General features: G+C 31.8%; 1 protein-coding gene across 2 annotated transcripts in view; it reads right to left on the bottom strand.

Annotated features, from left to right (window-relative positions):
* LOC131673583 (high affinity cAMP-specific and IBMX-insensitive 3',5'-cyclic phosphodiesterase 8) overlaps positions 1-18790 on the bottom strand; it is a 60248-nt gene extending 41458 nt beyond the window's left edge. For both annotated transcript variants that reach the window (XM_058951678.1, XM_058951679.1), the window contains exon 1: positions 18661-18790. In XM_058951678.1, the coding sequence (XP_058807661.1) occupies positions 18661-18739 (79 nt within the window). In that variant the 5' untranslated portion in view covers positions 18740-18790. The remainder of the gene's footprint in view (positions 1-18660) is intronic.
* Between the last annotated feature and the right edge of the window lie 837 nt (positions 18791-19627).

Genomic DNA, 19627 nt, shown 5'->3' with positions numbered 1-19627 from the left:
TAATCGACGAACAGTTAATTTCTTCACGAGTAACCCTTAAATATTAGATTTTCCATTATCTACCTTTTTCATATAATTTGCATATTAAAAAAAGTAGAATGAGCTTAATTCATTTAATAAAAGATTAAGAGTTTGATTCCTATCCCTAGATATCAAAATAATTGACGGTACCTATTCGAGTAGCTGTATAAATAGTAAATTTATTGTTAATATGGATTATCAGAACATTTTCATGTTCATTGTTTTTGATAAAGTTGAAAAATTCGAAAGCTACCATAGATATTCAGTCAGATGTATTGATACTAAAGTAATATTATATCCAATGGTCTTGAATCGCAATAAGAAAGTATTGTGAGTAGTTCCTCGAAACAATCGTTATCCCTTAGGATTACTTTTCTATATTTTTTTCCTTTTAGATATCCTTATAGTGGATTGAGTTTAAGGTAGAATACGTTGAATTTCTTTCAAATAAAGAATTAAGGTATTGATGAAATCGTAGATAATGAAAAGAAGTAAAGATTCTTAGTACAAATCTCCAGAAAAGAATGACATTTGTAGCTAATGAAGCGTAGGAGAACATGGTTAGAAATGTCGTTAATGACAAAGTTCAAAATCTTCGATAACACTAGAAAGAATCATTCCCCCGAAGAGCTAATAAAATGATCATAGGATGAAAGACATCGATTCGCTATAGACATAATTGAACGATAACGTGTGGTATCAGAAGTCCCAAAACTGAATAGGTATTATTCAATTTCAAATCTCTATGGACCAATAACAGAGATTGACAAGATTCCAACTTAATTATTGAAAGTATAAGATTCTGCTAATTCTGATATAGGAAATTTATTGAAATTTGGCAAGAGGAAGGAAATATTCTAGTAATGAATAATAATCGACGAACAGTTAATTTCTTCACGAGTAACCCTTAAATATTAGATTTTCCATTATCTAACTTTTTCATATAATTTGCATATTAAAAAAAGTAGAATGAGCTTAATTCATTTAATAAAAGATTAAGAGTTTGATTCCTATCCCTAGATATCAAAATAATTGACGGTACCTATTCGAGTAGCTGTATAAATAGTAAATTTATTGTTAATATGGATTATCAGAAAATTTTCATGTTCATTGTTTTTGATAAAGTTGAAAAATTCGAAAGCTACCATAGATATTCAGTCAGATGTATTGATACTAAAGTAATATTATATCCAATGGTCTTGAATCGCAATAAGAAAGTATTGTGAGTAGTTCCTCGAAACAATCGTTATCCCTTAGGATTACTTTTCTATATTTTTTTCCTTTTAGATATCCTTATAGTGGATTGAGTTTAAGGTAGAATACGTTGAATTCCTTTCAAATAAAGCTTGGAGGTATTGATGAAATCGCAGATAATGAAAAGAAGTAAAGATTCTTAGGACAAATCTCTAGAAAAGAATGACATTTGTAGCTAATGAATCGTAGGAGAACATGGTTAGAAATGTCGTTAAAGACAAGTTGAAAATCTTCGATAATACTAGAAAGAATCATTCCCCCGAAGAGCTAATAAAATGATGATAGGATGAAAGACATCGATTCTCTATAGACATAATTGAACGATAACGTGTGGTATCAGAAGTCCCAAAACTGAATAGGTATTATTCAATTTCAAATCTCTATGGACCAATAACAGAGATTGACAAGATTCCAACTTAATTATTGAAAGTATAAGATTCTGCTAATTCTGATATAGGAAATTTATTGAAATTTGGCAAGAGGAAGCAAATATTCTAGTAATGAATAATAATCGACGAACAATTAATTTCTTCACGAGTAACCCTTAAATATTAGATTTTCCATTATCTACCTTTTTCATATAATTTGCATATTAAAAAAAGTAGAATGAGCTTAATTCATTTAATAAAAGATTAAGAGTTTGATTCCTATCCCTAGATATCAAAATAATTGACGGTACCTTGTTCGAGTAGCTGTATAAATAGTAAATTTATAGTTAATATGGATTAGCAGAAAATTTTCATGTTCATTGTTATTGATGAAGCTGATCATTTCGAAAGCTACCATAGATATTCAGTCAGATGTATTGATACTAAAGTAATATTATATCCAATGGTCTTGAATCGCAATAAGAAAGTATTGTGAGTAGTTCCTCGAAACAATCTTTACCCCTTACGATCACTTTTCTATATTTTTTTCCTTTGACATATCCTTATAGTGGATTGAGTTTAAGGTAGAATACGTTGAATTCCTTTCAAATAAAGCTTGGAGGTATTGATGAAATCGCAGATAATAAAAAGAAGTAAAGATTCTTAGGACAAATCTCTAGAAAAGAATGACATTTGTAGCTAATGAATAGTAGGAGAACATGGTTAGAAATGTCGTTAAAGACAAGTTGAAAATCTTCGATAATACTAGAAAGAATCATTCCCCCGAAGAGCTAATAAAATGATCATAGGATGAAAGACATCAATTCGCTATAGACATAATTGAACGATAACGTGTGGTATCAGAAGTCCCAAAACTGAATAGGTATTATTCAATTTCAAATCTCTATGGACCAATAACAGAGATTGACAAGATTCCAACTTAATTATTGAAAGTATAAGATTCTGCTAATTCTGATATAGGAAATTTATTGAAATTTGGCAAGAGGAAGGAAATATTCTAGTAATGAATAATAATCGACGAACAGTTAATTTCTTCACGAGTAACCCTTAAATATTAGATTTTCCATTATCTACCTTTTTCATATAATTTGCATATTAAAAAAAGTAGAATGAGCTTAATTCATTTAATAAAAGATTAAGAGTTTGATTCCTATCCCTAGATATCAAAATAATTGACGGTACCTATTCGAGTAGCTGTATAAATAGTAAATTTATTGTTAATATGGATTATCAGAACATTTTCATGTTCATTGTTTTTGATAAAGTTGAAAAATTCGAAAGCTACCATAGATATTCAGTCAGATGTATTGATACTAAAGTAATATTATATCCAATGGTCTTGAATCGCAATAAGAAAGTATTGTGAGTAGTTCCTCGAAACAATCTTTACCCCTTACGATCACTTTTCTATATTTTTTTCCTTTGACATATCCTTATAGTGGATTGAGTTTAAGGTAGAATACGTTAAATTCCTTTCAAATAAAGCTTGGAGGTATTGATGAAATCGCAGATAATAAAAAGAAGTAAAGATTCTTAGGACAAATCTCTAGAAAAGAATGACATTTGTAGCTAATGAATAGTAGGAGAACATGGTTAGAAATGTCGTTAAAGACAAGTTGAAAATCTTCGATAATACTAGAAAGAATCATTCCCCCGAAGAGCTAATAAAATGATCATAGGATGAAAGACATCAATTCGCTATAGACATAATTGAACGATAACGTGTGGTATCAGAAGTCCCAAAACTGAATAGGTATTATTCAATTTCAAATCTCTATGGACCAATAACAGAGATTGACAAGATTCCAACTTAATTATTGAAAGTATAAGATTCTGCTAATTCTGATATAGGAAATTTATTGAAATTTGGCAAGAGGAAGGAAATATTCTAGTAATGAATAATAATCGACGAACAGTTAATTTCTTCACGAGTAACCCTTAAATATTAGATTTTCCATTATCTACCTTTTTCATATAATTTGCATATTAAAAAAAGTAGAATGAGCTTAATTCATTTAATAAAAGATTAAGAGTTTGATTCCTATCCCTAGATATCAAAATAATTGACGGTACCTATTCGAGTAGCTGTATAAATAGTAAATTTATTGTTAATATGGATTATCAGAACATTTTCATGTTCATTGTTTTTGATAAAGTTGAAAAATTCGAAAGCTACCATAGATATTCAGTCAGATGTATTGATACTAAAGTAATATTATATCCAATGGTCTTGAATCGCAATAAGAAAGTATTGTGAGTAGTTCCTCGAAACAATCTTTACCCCTTACGATCACTTTTCTATATTTTTTTCCTTTGACATATCCTTATAGTGGATTGAGTTTAAGGTAGAATACGTTAAATTCCTTTCAAATAAAGCTTGGAGGTATTGATGAAATCGCAGATAATAAAAAGAAGTAAAGATTCTTAGGACAAATCTCTAGAAAAGAATGACATTTGTAGCTAATGAATAGTAGGAGAACATGGTTAGAAATGTCGTTAAAGACAAGTTGAAAATCTTCGATAATACTAGAAAGAATCATTCCCCCGAAGAGCTAATAAAATGATCATAGGATGAAAGACATCAATTCGCTATAGACATAATTGAACGATAACGTGTGGTATCAGAAGTCCCAAAACTGAATAGGTATTATTCAATTTCAAATCTCTATGGACCAATAACAGAGATTGACAAGATTCCAACTTAATTATTGAAAGTATAAGATTCTGCTAATTCTGATATAGGAAATTTATTGAAATTTGGCAAGAGGAAGGAAATATTCTAGTAATGAATAATAATCGACGAACAGTTAATTTCTTTACGAGTAACCCTTAAATATTAGATTTTCCATTATCTACCTTTTTCATATAATTTGCATATTAAAAAAAGTAGAATGAGCTTAATTCATTTAATAAAAGATTAAGAGTTTGATTCCTATCCCTAGATATCAAAATAATTGACGGTACCTTGTTCGAGTAGCTGTATAAATAGTAAATTTATAGTTAATATGGATTAGCAGAAAATTTTCATGTTCATTGTTATTGATGAAGCTGATCATTTCGAAAGCTACCATAGATATTCAGTCAGATGTATTGATACTAAAGTAATATTATATCCAATGGTCTTGAATCGCAATAAGAAAGTATTGTGAGTAGTTCCTCGAAACAATCGTTATCCCTTAGGATTACTTTTCTATATTTTTTTCCTTTTAGATATCCTTATAGTGGATTGAGTTTAAGGTAGAATACGTTGAATTCCTTTCAAATAAAGCTTGGAGGTATTGATGAAATCGCAGATAATGAAAAGAAGTAAAGATTCTTAGGACAAATCTCTAGAAAAGAATGACATTTGTAGCTAATGAATCGTAGGAGAACATGGTTAGAAATGTCGTTAAAGACAAGTTGAAAATCTTCGATAACACATGAAAGAATTACCCGCCCGAAGATCTAATAAAATGATGATAGGATGAAAGACGTCAATCCCCTATAAAATAGTATATCTAAGTTATTTGTCGAAACAATTGCAAGATTCAATGCCAAAGTAAATAGTGTAAGACATAACCGAGAGATAAAGTGTGGTATCAGAAGTCCCAAATCGAATTCTTATTATTCTATTTTAAGTCCCGATTGTCCAATAACAGAGATTCAAAAGATTGAAATTCAAATGGTAAAAATATGATGCACTTCTTATTTTAATATAGAAAATTAATGTGAATTGGGAAAGGCGAAGCAATTATTATGCATTGACTAGGAACCGACAAACAATTAACCTCTTCACGAGTATCCCTATAGGATTAGATTTTCTATTCTCTACATTTTTCATTTAATTTGCATATTGAAAAAAGTAGAATGAGCTTAAATCATTTAATAAAAGATTAAGGGTTTGATTGCTATCCCTAGATATCAAAATAATTGACGGTACCTTGTTCGAGTAGCTGTATAAATAGTAAATTTATTGTTAATATGGATTATCAGAACATTTTCATGTTCATTGTTTTTGATAAAGTTGAAAAATTCGAAAGCTACCATAGATATTCAGTCAGATGTATTGATACTAAAGTAATATTATATCCAATGGTCTTGAATCGCAATAAGAAAGTATTGTGAGTAGTTCCTCGAAACAATCGTTACCCCTTAGGATTACTTTTCTATATTTTTTTCCTTTTAGATATCCTTATAGTGGATTGAGTTTAAGGTAGAATACGTTGAATTCCTTTCAAATAAAGCTTGGAGGTATTGATGAAATCGCAGATAATGAAAAGAAGTAAAGATTCTTAGGACAAATCTCTAGAAAAGAATGACATTTGTAGCTAATGAATCGTAGGAGAACATGGTTAGAAATGTCGTTAAAGACAAGTTGAAAATCTTCGATAATACTAGAAAGAATCATTCCCCCGAAGAGCTAACAAATGATCATAGGATGAAAGACATCGATTCGCTATAGACATAATTGAACGATAACGTGTGGTATCAGAAGTCCCAAAACTGAATAGGTATTATTCAATTTCAAATCTCTATGGACCAATAACAGAGATTGACAAGATTCCAACTTAATTATTGAAAGTATAAGATTCTGCTAATTCTGATATAGGAAATTTATTGAAATTTGGCAAGAGGAAGCAAATATTCTAGTAATGAATAATAATCGACGAACAATTAATTTCTTCACGAGTAACCCTTAAATATTAGATTTTCCATTATCTACCTTTTTCATATAATTTGCATATTAAAAAAAGTAGAATGAGCTTAATTCATTTAATAAAAGATTAAGAGTTTGATTCCTATCCCTAGATATCAAAATAATTGACGGTACCTTGTTCGAGTAGCTGTATAAATAGTAAATTTATAGTTAATATGGATTAGCAGAAAATTTTCATGTTCATTGTTATTGATGAAGCTGATCATTTCGAAAGCTACCATAGATATTCAGTCAGATGTATTGATACTAAAGTAATATTATATCCAATGGTCTTGAATCGCAATAAGAAAGTATTGTGAGTAGTTCCTCGAAACAATCTTTACCCCTTACGATCACTTTTCTATATTTTTTTCCTTTGACATATCCTTATAGTGGATTGAGTTTAAGGTAGAATACGTTAAATTCCTTTCAAATAAAGCTTGGAGGTATTGATGAAATCGCAGATAATAAAAAGAAGTAAAGATTCTTAGGACAAATCTCTAGAAAAGAATGACATTTGTAGCTTATGAATCGTAGGAGAACATGGTTAGAAATGTCGTTAAAGACAAGTTGAAAATCTTCGATAATACTAGAAAGAATCATTCCCCCGAAGAGCTAATAAAATGATCATAGGATGAAAGACATCAATTCGCTATAGACATAATTGAACGATAACGTGTGGTATCAGAAGTCCCAAAACTGAATAGGTATTATTCAATTTCAAATCTCTATGGACCAATAACAGAGATTGACAAGATTCCAACTTAATTATTGAAAGTATAAGATTCTGCTAATTCTGATATAGGAAATTTATTGAAATTTGGCAAGAGGAAGGAAATATTCTAGTAATGAATAATAATCGACGAACAGTTAATTTCTTCACGAGTAACCCTTAAATATTAGATTTTCCATTATCTACCTTTTTCATATAATTTGCATATTAAAAAAAGTAGAATGAGCTTAATTCATTTAATAAAAGATTAAGAGTTTGATTCCTATCCCTAGATATCAAAATAATTGACGGTACCTTGTTCGAGTAGCTGTATAAATAGTAAATTTATAGTTAATATGGATTAGCAGAAAATTTTCATGTAAATTGTTTTTGATAAAGTTGAAAAATTCGAAAGCTACCATAGATATTCAGTCAGATGTATTGATACTAAAGTAATATTATATCCAATGGTCTTGAATCGCAATAAGAAAGTATTGTGAGTAGTTCCTCGAAACAATCGTTACCCCTTAGGATTACTTTTCTATATTTTTTTCCTTTTAGATATCCTTATAGTGGATTGAGTTTAAGGTAGAATACGTTGAATTCCTTTCAAATAAAGCTTGGAGGTATTGATGAAATCGCAGATAATGAAAAGAAGTAAAGATTCTTAGGACAAATCTCTAGAAAAGAATGACATTTGTAGCTAATGAATCGTAGGAGAACATGGTTAGAAATGTCGTTAAAGACAAGTTGAAAATCTTCGATAACACATGAAAGAATTACCCGCCCGAAGATCTAATAAAATGATGATAGGATGAAAGACGTCAATCCCCTATAAAATAGTATATCTAAGTTATTTGTCGAAACAATTGCAAGATTCAATGCCAAAGTAAATAGTGTAAGACATAACCGAGAGATAAAGTGTGGTATCAGAAGTCCCAAATCGAATTCTTATTATTCTATTTTAAGTCCCGATTGTCCAATAACAGAGATTCATAAGATTGAAATTCAAATGGTAAAAATATGATGCACTTCTTATTTTAATATAGAAAATTAATGTGAATTGGGAAAGGCGAAGCAATTATTATGCATTGACTAGGAACCGACAAACAATTAACCTCTTCACGAGTATCCCTATAGGATTAGATTTTCTATTCTCTACATTTTTCATTTAATTTGCATATTGAAAAAAGTAGAATGAGCTTAAATCATTTAATAAAAGATTAAGGGTTTGATTGCTATCCCTAGATATCAAAATAATTGACGGTACCTTGTTCGAGTAGCTGTATAAATAGTAAATTTATTGTTAATATGGATTATCAGAACATTTTCATGTTCATTGTTTTTGATAAAGTTGAAAAATTCGAAAGCTACCATAGATATTCAGTCAGATGTATTGATACTAAAGTAATATTATATCCAATGGTCTTGAATCGCAATAAGAAAGTATTGTGAGTAGTTCCTCGAAACAACCGTTACCCCTTAGGATTACTTTTCTATATTTTTTTCCTTTTAGATATCCTTATAGTGGATTGAGTTTAAGGTAGAATACGTTGAATTCCTTTCAAATAAAGCTTGGAGGTATTGATGAAATCGCAGATAATGAAAAGAAGTAAAGATTCTTAGGACAAATCTCTAGAAAAGAATGACATTTGTAGCTAATGAATCGTAGGAGAACATGGTTAGAAATGTCGTTAAAGACAAGTTGAACATCTTCGATAATACTAGAAAGAATCATTCCCCCGAAGAGCTAATAAAATGATCATAGGATGAAAGACATCGATTCGCTATAGACATAATTGAACGATAACGTGTGGTATCAGAAGTCCCAAAACTGAATAGGTATTATTCAATTTCAAATCTCTATGGACCAATAACAGAGATTGACAAGATTCCAACTTAATTATTGAAAGTATAAGATTCTGCTAATTCTGATATAAGAAATTTATTGAAATTTGGCAAGAGGAAGCAAATATTCTAGTAATGAATAATAATCGACGAACAATTAATTTCTTCACGAGTAACCCTTAAATATTAGATTTTCCATTATCTACCTTTTTCATATAATTTGCATATTAAAAAAAGTAGAATGAGCTTAATTCATTTAATAAAAGATTAAGAGTTTGATTCCTATCCCTAGATATCAAAATAATTGACGGTACCTTGTTCGAGTAGCTGTATAAATAGTAAATTTATAGTTAATATGGATTAGCAGAAAATTTTCATGTTCATTGTTATTGATGAAGCTGATCATTTCGAAAGCTACCATAGATATTCAGTCAGATGTATTGATACTAAAGTAATATTATATCCAATGGTCTTGAATCGCAATAAGAAAGTATTGTGAGTAGTTCCTCGAAACAATCTTTACCCCTTACGATCACTTTTCTATATTTTTTTCCTTTGACATATCCTTATAGTGGATTGAGTTTAAGGTAGAATACGTTAAATTCCTTTCAAATAAAGCTTGGAGGTATTGATGAAATCGCAGATAATAAAAAGAAGTAAAGATTCTTAGGACAAATCTCTAGAAAAGAATGACATTTGTAGCTTATGAATCGTAGGAGAACATGGTTAGAAATGTCGTTAAAGACAAGTTGAAAATCTTCGATAATACTAGAAAGAATCATTCCCCCGAAGAGCTAATAAAATGATGATAGGATGAAAGACATCGATTCGCTATAGACATAATTGAACGATAACGTGTGGTATCAGAAGTCCCAAAACTGAATAGGTATTATTCAATTTCAAATCTCTATGGACCAATAACAGAGATTGACAAGATTCCAACTTAATTATTGAAAGTATAAGATTCTGCTAATTCTGATATAGGAAATTTATTGAAATTTGGCAAGAGGAAGCAAATATTCTAGTAATGAATAATAATCGACGAACAATTAATTTCTTCACGAGTAACCCTTAAATATTAGATTTTCCATTATCTACCTTTTTCATATAATTTGCATATTAAAAAAAGTAGAATGAGCTTAATTCATTTAATAAAAGATTAAGAGTTTGATTCCTATCCCTAGATATCAAAATAATTGACGGTACCTTGTTCGAGTAGCTGTATAAATAGTAAATTTATAGTTAATATGGATTAGCAGAAAATTTTCATGTTCATTGTTATTGATGAAGCTGATCATTTCGAAAGCTACCATAGATATTCAGTCAGATGTATTGATACTAAAGTAATATTATATCCAATGGTCTTGAATCGCAATAAGAAAGTATTGTGAGTAGTTCCTCGAAACAATCTTTACCCCTTACGATCACTTTTCTATATTTTTTTCCTTTGACATATCCTTATAGTGGATTGAGTTTAAGGTAGAATACGTTGAATTCCTTTCAAATAAAGCTTGGAGGTATTGATGAAATCGCAGATAATAAAAAGAAGTAAAGATTCTTAGGACAAATCTCTAGAAAAGAATGACATTTGTAGCTAATGAATAGTAGGAGAACATGGTTAGAAATGTCGTTAAAGACAAGTTGAAAATCTTCGATAATACTAGAAAGAATCATTCCCCCGAAGAGCTAATAAAATGATCATAGGATGAAAGACATCAATTCGCTATAGACATAATTGAACGATAACGTGTGGTATCAGAAGTCCCAAAACTGAATAGGTATTATTCAATTTCAAATCTCTATGGACCAATAACAGAGATTGACAAGATTCCAACTTAATTATTGAAAGTATAAGATTCTGCTAATTCTGATATAGGAAATTTATTGAAATTTGGCAAGAGGAAGGAAATATTCTAGTAATGAATAATAATCGACGAACAGTTAATTTCTTCACGAGTAACCCTTAAATATTAGATTTTCCATTATCTACCTTTTTCATATAATTTGCATATTAAAAAAAGTAGAATGAGCTTAATTCATTTAATAAAAGATTAAGAGTTTGATTCCTATCCCTAGATATCAAAATAATTGACGGTACCTTGTTCGAGTAGCTGTATAAATAGTAAATTTATAGTTAATATGGATTAGCAGAAAATTTTCATGTAAATTGTTATTGATGAAGCTGATCATTTCGAAAGCTACCATAGATATTCAGTCAGATGTATTGATACTAAAGTAATATTATATCCAATGGTCTTGAATCGCAATAAGAAAGTATTGTGAGTAGTTCCTCGAAACAATCTTTACCCCTTACGATCACTTTTCTATATTTTTTTCCTTTTAGATATCCTTAGAGTGGATTGAGTTTAAGGTAGAATACGTTGAATTCCTTTCAAATAAAGCTTGGAGGTATTGATGAAATCGCAGATAATGAAAAGAAGTAAAGATTCTTAGGACAAATCTCTAGAAAAGAATGACATTTGTAGCTAATGAATCGTAGGAGAACATGGTTAGAAATGTCGTTAAAGACAAGTTGAAAATCTTCGATAATACTAGAAAGAATCATTCCCCCGAAGAGCTAATAAAATGATCATAGGATGAAAGACATCGATTCGCTATAGACATAATTGAACGATAACGTGTGGTATCAGAAGTCCCAAAACTGAATAGGTATTATTCAATTTCAAATCTCTATGGACCAATAACAGAGATTGACAAGATTCCAACTTAATTATTGAAAGTATAAGATTCTGCTAATTCTGATATAGGAAATTTATTGAAATTTGGCAAGAGGAAGGAAATATTCTAGTAATGAATAATAATCGACGAACAGTTAATTTCTTCACGAGTAACCCTTAAATATTAGATTTTCCATTATCTACCTTTTTCATATAATTTGCATATTAAAAAAAGTAGAATGAGCTTAATTCATTTAATAAAAGATTAAGAGTTTGATTCCTATCCCTAGATATCAAAATAATTGACGGTACCTTGTTCGAGTAGCTGTATAAATAGTAAATTTATAGTTAATATGGATTAGCAGAAAATTTTCATGTAAATTGTTATTGATGAAGCTGATCATTTCGAAAGCTACCATAGATATTCAGTCAGATGTATTGATACTAAAGTAATATTATATCCAATGGTCTTGAATCGCAATAAGAAAGTATTGTGAGTAGTTCCTCGAAACAATCTTTACCCCTTACGATCACTTTTCTATATTTTTTTCCTTTTAGATATCCTTATAGTGGATTGAGTTTAAGGTAGAATACGTTGAATTCCTTTCAAATAAAGCTTGGAGGTATTGATGAAATCGCAGATAATGAAAAGAAGTAAAGATTCTTAGGACAAATCTCTAGAAAAGAATGACATTTGTAGCTAATGAATCGTAGGAGAACATGGTTAGAAATGTCGTTAAAGACAAGTTGAAAATCTTCGATAATACTAGAAAGAATCATTCCCCCGAAGAGCTAATAAAATGATCATAGGATGAAAGACATCGATTCGCTATAGACATAATTGAACGATAACGTGTGGTATCAGAAGTCCCAAAACTGAATAGGTATTATTCAATTTCAAATCTCTATGGACCAATAACAGAGATTGACAAGATTCCAACTTAATTATTGAAAGTATAAGATTCTGCTAATTCTGATATAGGAAATTTATTGAAATTTGGCAAGAGGAAGGAAATATTCTAGTAATGAATAATAATCGACGAACAGTTAATTTCTTCACGAGTAACCCTTAAATATTAGATTTTCCATTATCTACCTTTTTCATATAATTTGCATATTAAAAAAAGTAGAATGAGCTTAATTCATTTAATAAAAGATTAAGAGTTTGATTCCTATCCCTAGATATCAAAATAATTGACGGTACCTATTCGAGTAGCTGTATAAATAGTAAATTTATTGTTAATATGGATTATCAGAACATTTTCATGTTCATTGTTTTTGATAAAGTTGAAAAATTCGAAAGCTACCATAGATATTCAGTCAGATGTATTGATACTAAAGTAATATTATATCCAATGGTCTTGAATCGCAATAAGAAAGTATTGTGAGTAGTTCCTCGAAGCAATCGTTATCCCTTAGGATTACTTTTCTATATTTTTTTCCTTTTAGATATCCTTATAGTGGATTGAGTTTAAGGTAGAATACGTTGAATACCTTTCAAATAAAGCTTTGAGGTATTGATGAAATCGCAGATAATGAAAAGAAGTAAAGATTCTTAGGACAAATCTCTAGAAAAGAATGACATTTGTAGCTAATGAATCTTAGGAGAACATGGTTAGAAATGTCGTTAAAGACAAGTTGAAAATCTTCGATAACACATGAAAGAATTACCCGCCCGAAGATCTAATAAAATGATGATAGGATGAAAGACGTCAATCCCCTATAAAATAGTATATCTAAGTTATTTGTCGAAACAATTGCAAGATTCAATGCCAAAGTAAATAGTGTAAGACATAACCGAGAGATAAAGTGTGGTATCAGAAGTCCCAAATCGAATTCTTATTATTCTATTTTAAGTCCCGATTGTCCAATAACAGAGATTCATAAGATTGAAATTCAAATGGTAAAAATATGATGCACTTCTTATTTTAATATAGAAAATTAATGTGAATTGGGAAAGGCGAAGCAATTATTATGCATTGACTAGGAACCGACAAACAATTAACCTCTTCACGAGTATCCCTATAGGATTAGATTTTCTATTCTCTACATTTTTCATTTAATTTGCATATTGAAAAAAGTAGAATGAGCTTAAATCATTTAATAAAAGATTAAGAGTTTGATTCCTATCCCTAGATATCAAAATAATTGACGGTACCTTGTTCGAGTAGCTGTATAAATAGTAAATTTATAGTTAATATGGATTAGCAGAAAATTTTCATGTTCATTGTTATTGATGAAGCTGATCATTTCGAAAGCTACCATAGATATTCAGTCAGATGTATTGATACTAAAGTAATATTATATCCAATGGTCTTGAATCGCTATAAGAAAGTATTGTGAGTAATTCCTCGAAACAATCGTTACCCCTTAGGATTACTTTTCTATATTTTTTTCCTTTTAGATATCCTTATAGTGGATTGAGTTTAAGGTAGAATACGTTGAATTCCTTTCAAATAAAGCTTTGAGGTATTGTTGAAATCGTAGATAATGAAAAGAAGGAAAGATTCTTAGGACAAATCTCCAGAAAAGAATGACATTTGTAGCTAATGAATCGTAGGAGAACATGGTTAGAAATGTCGTTATTGACAAAGTTTAAAATCTTCGATAACACAAGAAAGAATCACCCGCCCGAAGATCTAATAAAATGATGATAGGATGAAAGCCGTCAATCCCCTATAAAATAGTATATCTAAGTTATTTGTCGAAAGAATTGCAAGATTCTATGCTAAAGTAAATAGTGTAAGACATATCCGAGAGATAAAGTGTGGAATCAGTAGTCCCAAATCGAATTCTTATTATTCTATTTTAAGTCCCGATTGTCCAATAACAGAGATTCATAAGATTGAAGTTCAAATGTTAAAAATATGATGCACTGCTTATCTTAATATAGAAAATTAATGTGATTTGGGAAAGACGAAGCAATTATTAAGTATTGACGAAGAAACGACAAACAATTAACCTCTTCACGAGTAACCCTATCGGATTAGATTTTCGAAGCTTTTTCATATCATTTGATTATTGGAAAACAGCAGAATAAGCTTAATTCATTCAATAAAAGATTTATAGAACAATTCCAATCCTTAGAGATCGAAATAATTGACGGTACCTTGTTCGAGTAGCTGTATAAATAGTAAATTTATAGTTAATATGGATTAGCAGAAAATTTTCATGTTCATTGTTATTGATGAAGCTGATCATTTCGAAAGCTACCATAGATATTCAGTCAGATGTATTGATACTGAAGTAATATTATATCCAATGGTCTTGAATCGCAATAAGAAAGTATTGTGAGTAGTTCCTCGAAACAATCGTTATCCCTTAGGATTACTTTTCTATATTTTTTTCCTTTTAGATATCCTTATAGTGGATTGAGTTTAAGGTAGAATACGTTGAATTCCTTTCAAATAAAGCTTTGAGGTATTGTTGAAATCGTAGATAATGAAAAGAAGGAAAGATTCTTAGGACAAATCTCCAGAAAAGAATGACATTTGTAGCTAATGAATCGTAGGAGAACATGGTTAGAAATGTCGTTAATGACAAAGTTTAAAATCTTCGATAACACATGAAAGAATTACCCGCCCGAAGATCTAATAAAATGATGATAGGATGAAAGACGTCAATCCTCTATAAAATAGTATATCTAAGTTATTTGTCGAAACAATTGCAAGATTCTATGTTAAAGTAAATAGTGTAAGACATAACCGAGAGATAAAGTGTGGTATCAGAAGTCCCTAATCGAATTCTTATTATTCTATTTTAAGTCCCGATTGTCCAATAACAGAGATTCATAAGATTGAAATTCAAATGTTAAACATATGATGCACTGCTTTGTTTAATATAGAAAATTAATGTGATTTGGGAAAGACGAAGTAATTATTAAGTATTGACGAAGAACCGACAAACAATTAACCTCTTCACGAGTAACCCTATCGGATTAGATTTTCGAAGCTTTTTCATATCATTTGATTATTGGAAAACAGCAGAATAAGCTTAATTCATTCAATAAAAGATTTATAGAACAATTCCAATCCTTAGAGATCGAAATAATTGACGGTACCTTATTCGAGTAGCTGTATAAATTGTAAGTTTATAGTTAATATGGATTAGCAGTAAATTTTCATGATCATTGTTATTGATGAAGCTGATCAATTTGAAAGCTAACAGATATATTTCGTCAGATGTATAGTTAATGAAGTGATAGTATATCCAACGGTTTAGAATCGTAATAAGAATGTATCTGTAAGTAGTTTCTCGAAACATTCGTTACCAGTTAGGATTACTTTTCGTTATTTCTTGAAATGGTATAGTGTTTTAACAAACATGCTAGTCATTAATGTATCTACGATTTTTAATATTTCCCCCTAACAAAGAATTTGAGAGATCGTTTATCAACCTTAATTTACGTTATCATAGCATAATTGAAATATTTGTTAATGATAAATATCAACATTCTTGAAATTGAAGAACATTCATTGGAAGGATCAGATAATAATTTAAAATTATGGAGAAGGTGTTGATTTTCAATGATAAAGTAACTCTGAGTGATTTTTAGAAAGGATTGCAGGAGTCGAAATTATTTGAGTTAACCAAACGAATTGATGATTTGTCATAAAAGCTGGAAATCAGAAAATGAAATGATAATTAATGAGCAATGAAAATTTTTGATTAAAGAAAATATGGTGTATTCAGTATCTTCACTAATGAGATTGTTCAGAAATTGAATACGACATAATGGATTTGTACAAATAGTAAGTAAATGAAAATAATAGTGATTTTATATGCGAGAGTAACTGAGTTGTTCTTTACAGGGAGTTGAGGAATAGAAAGGGATTAATGAATAATAGTAGTCAAATGATTAATGGAAATGAATTAAAATATCCCTTATGATTGTATGCTGGAACAATTTGTAAATCTACCTTTAGTCTTGGTTGAGGTATAGTGCGTTTGGAAAGTGTCTTGTCATTTTGGATAAGATTCAATTGCTTATAGTATTATGAAAACGATCCCATTGGAATCGATGATAGTTTGAAAAATTTCAACCTAGAAAATAGATTTATTGGATTCGTTAGAGCAATTATAGGTCACATCGAGTTTTTATCACGACAAAAGTAGATTAACTCAAACAAATTTAGTAGTAAAATTTTATTTTTAATGTTTTTAAATATTATTAATATTTGTATATTTGTTTACTAATGATATGAATCGAATGTAATGTCCATTGATTGTAATTTTTTAGTAATTGAGCGAGTAAAAAGAATCACTTTTTTGAGTAAACTAAGGAGAATATTAAAAGAAATGAAGTATTGAAGTAAAAAACATGGTTTATTTGATCGGAGTTCTTGAACATTGGAAATATTGAGCCTGTAACACTTCTAGAAATAAGGTGCCACATATATAGCACAATTTCATCTAAAATAATGCCGTTAACAATAAAATTTAGTGAATTTCATTAGAAAAGATGGAAGATGTTTTTTCGCAAAGCCTAAAATACCGTTACAATCGAAAACTGCTGGTCTAACATCCTCTGAAGCTGCAGCGTTGTACTGCATTCGGTTCAACAAGTAACGTGAAACTGCGCTGAAGCAAATTTATCAAGACTACGTCAAAACAATAAAATTAGAGCGCAAGTTGTCGTCAAATACATCGAGCCATAAAAATAAGAGCGCAACTCACGTTCCGTTAGGTCATAGATCAACGGAAGTCATGAAAGGTTGAAACTGAGAAAAAAAATTTTTATAGTCGCACGTAGGAGGAGAGATACACGAGTTGGAGGTAAGCCCTACCAAAATAAGTTGATTGACATGCTTGTATTGGTAAGGCTTAAGGCCAACGATTTTTTTTAGTGGTATGGTATCTCACTGAAGCGGGGCGATGGTTGGGGCCCCACTTCACCTTATTAAATTTTCATTTCTTTCGACGCCCGCAGCGATGTTGCAGGCAGCGGATAATGCGAGCAAAAAACGCGAGGAGTCGCGCGCGTAGCGTAATCCCACTCGATGCGGTAAACTGTCAGGAGAGTATTTACTCCGCGGCTTTGCACAAAGAAGAAGAAAAAAAAAGTTGCTTGGCGCTGCGCAATTAGAGCTCTCAAAGGTGAACTAGTCGTCGAAAATAAACGATTCGCCGGCAACGTCGAATTTGACGATTACGTTTGTTGGCGTATCGTCCGATGCTCGAAATAAAACGAACGACAGGTGCTAGTCCCCAAAATACGCGCAAAATAGTAGATTAATGATATGACTTGGAAGGCTTTCGTTTATTTTATTCTTAGCGAACTGTTTCAGTGTTTGTTGTTACAGAAGTGTCGAGGACAAAATGAAAGTTGAAAAGAAAAATATAGAAGTCGTCGTGCCAGAATACGAAGGAATGTAACGCATCAGGAATACAAATAAATTTAGTGCATAGAATGACGTGTGGATCAATTTGCCCAAGTATGAAGCGAAAGAAGTACAATGCATAGTACGCGCGTAATTGTTATTTGTAAGGTAGCTGAAAAAAAAAACAATATCATTAAAAGCGAGAAAAACACAATGAAAATATTTCTGGAGTTCGTGAAATTAACGTGGCGCACAATGAAGTAATTATATTATTACGTTAAACAAGTAATATTGCTATGCACAATTAAGCTAATGGTCCCGTAAAGTACAATGAAATTTATGAGCGCTGATAATTCGAGGACACGCAGAATAAATGAGCAATGAGGTACGTGAGAAATAATGAAATTTCTAAGTTATTTGAAGAAATAATTTGGTAAACGAGATTGTCAATGAGAATCAAAGAACAAGTAGTACAATAAATCAGATGGTTTACATTGGCAGCAAAACTGATTTACGCGCCGAGTATCAACTGAGGTACCGAAGCTGGTAGCCTGCAAGAGAAAAGAGTACACAGCGTGGATGCGCGCAGTAGTAATTTGCGAGCGTTCGGGTCAAGCGGCTCAAGGAAATCCCGAGAAAAGCCGAACCAACGGTACTATTTGCATATGAATCGACGGCAATCGGTTGTTATCAAAGGAACAGAGAGAAAAGGAAAAAAAGGCCGCTTATCGATGAATAATAATGTGCAAAAGCGCAAGCTTACCGTTGAATAAGCTCGCCTGCTGTAGATCGTCTCCCGCGTCGTCGTTCGACAAACTTGAACTGCCTCTGACGGATGACATGGGTTTGCCATTTAGATCCGATGATCGAGCGATCACCGAGATTAAGCCAATCTCGTCATCAGTCCAAATCGCGTCCCGCGCCCTCGTTCGTTCCCCCCGGTACAGGCGCGACGACGCTCGCGCCGGCCTCTTCTCGCTTCTCCTCGCCGTCCGACCGCGAGACGCCAAGTCGGTTCGGTCTCACGCGCGGTCAGGCGCAAAACAAGCGCTCGTCAACAAGCTGCTCGACGAGCATCGCCGCGGCGTTCCCACGGCGTATCCAGCGCTCGTGGACGTGCACTGACGTCTCGCGTCCTCGTCGCGGGCAAAATCATTTCTGCAGCGAACAGATGGCAAAACAATTACTTCGCTTCCAAGCGCGCGCGCGCACACGCAAGCGCGCGCACGGTTTGGAAATCGGGTTGCGCGCGAACATTTCGAATTTGGAGTTGAGCAGTCCCGTCGCGGCGCCGTCCGTTTCCAAAATGGTCCGCTCGTTAAGTATGCATTGCGCGTATCGCAATTGCCGGCGCGATTCCGTTTTGCCGATCGAGCGCGAGTAGCCGTCCGCTTTCGTTGGCGATCGAGGAGGACGCGAAGTTCCCCAATTTTTTCGTTTTTCTCTGTCTCCTCCAACGTTCGATTTGCTAGCTCGTGGGAGCGTAGACTTTCGTTCGACTTCGTGGTCGCGCGCGAGTAAAGCTCGTCTTTTCTTCTCGCGATCCTGCGATTCGACGCACGTACGCACTGAAACCTATCAATTCACGACACGAAAGAATACACGCTATCGAGCAGCGGGAGCCCACTTGAAATTTTGAAAGTGCGTGCGACGCGTTGAGATTTTACGGTACGAGCGTAAGCATTGTCACTTTATTGGCTGCCTACGCGTTGAATGCCGATTGTCGAATG

The sequence above is a fragment of the Phymastichus coffea genome, unplaced genomic scaffold (genome assembly GCF_024137745.1).
Source record: "Phymastichus coffea isolate CEN01 unplaced genomic scaffold, Cenicafe_Pcof_1.1 PCOF00186, whole genome shotgun sequence".
Classification (NCBI taxonomy): domain Eukaryota; kingdom Metazoa; phylum Arthropoda; class Insecta; order Hymenoptera; family Eulophidae; genus Phymastichus; species Phymastichus coffea.
The sequence above is the reverse complement of the archived record's forward strand: the minus strand, read 5'-3'. Positions and strand labels throughout refer to the sequence as shown.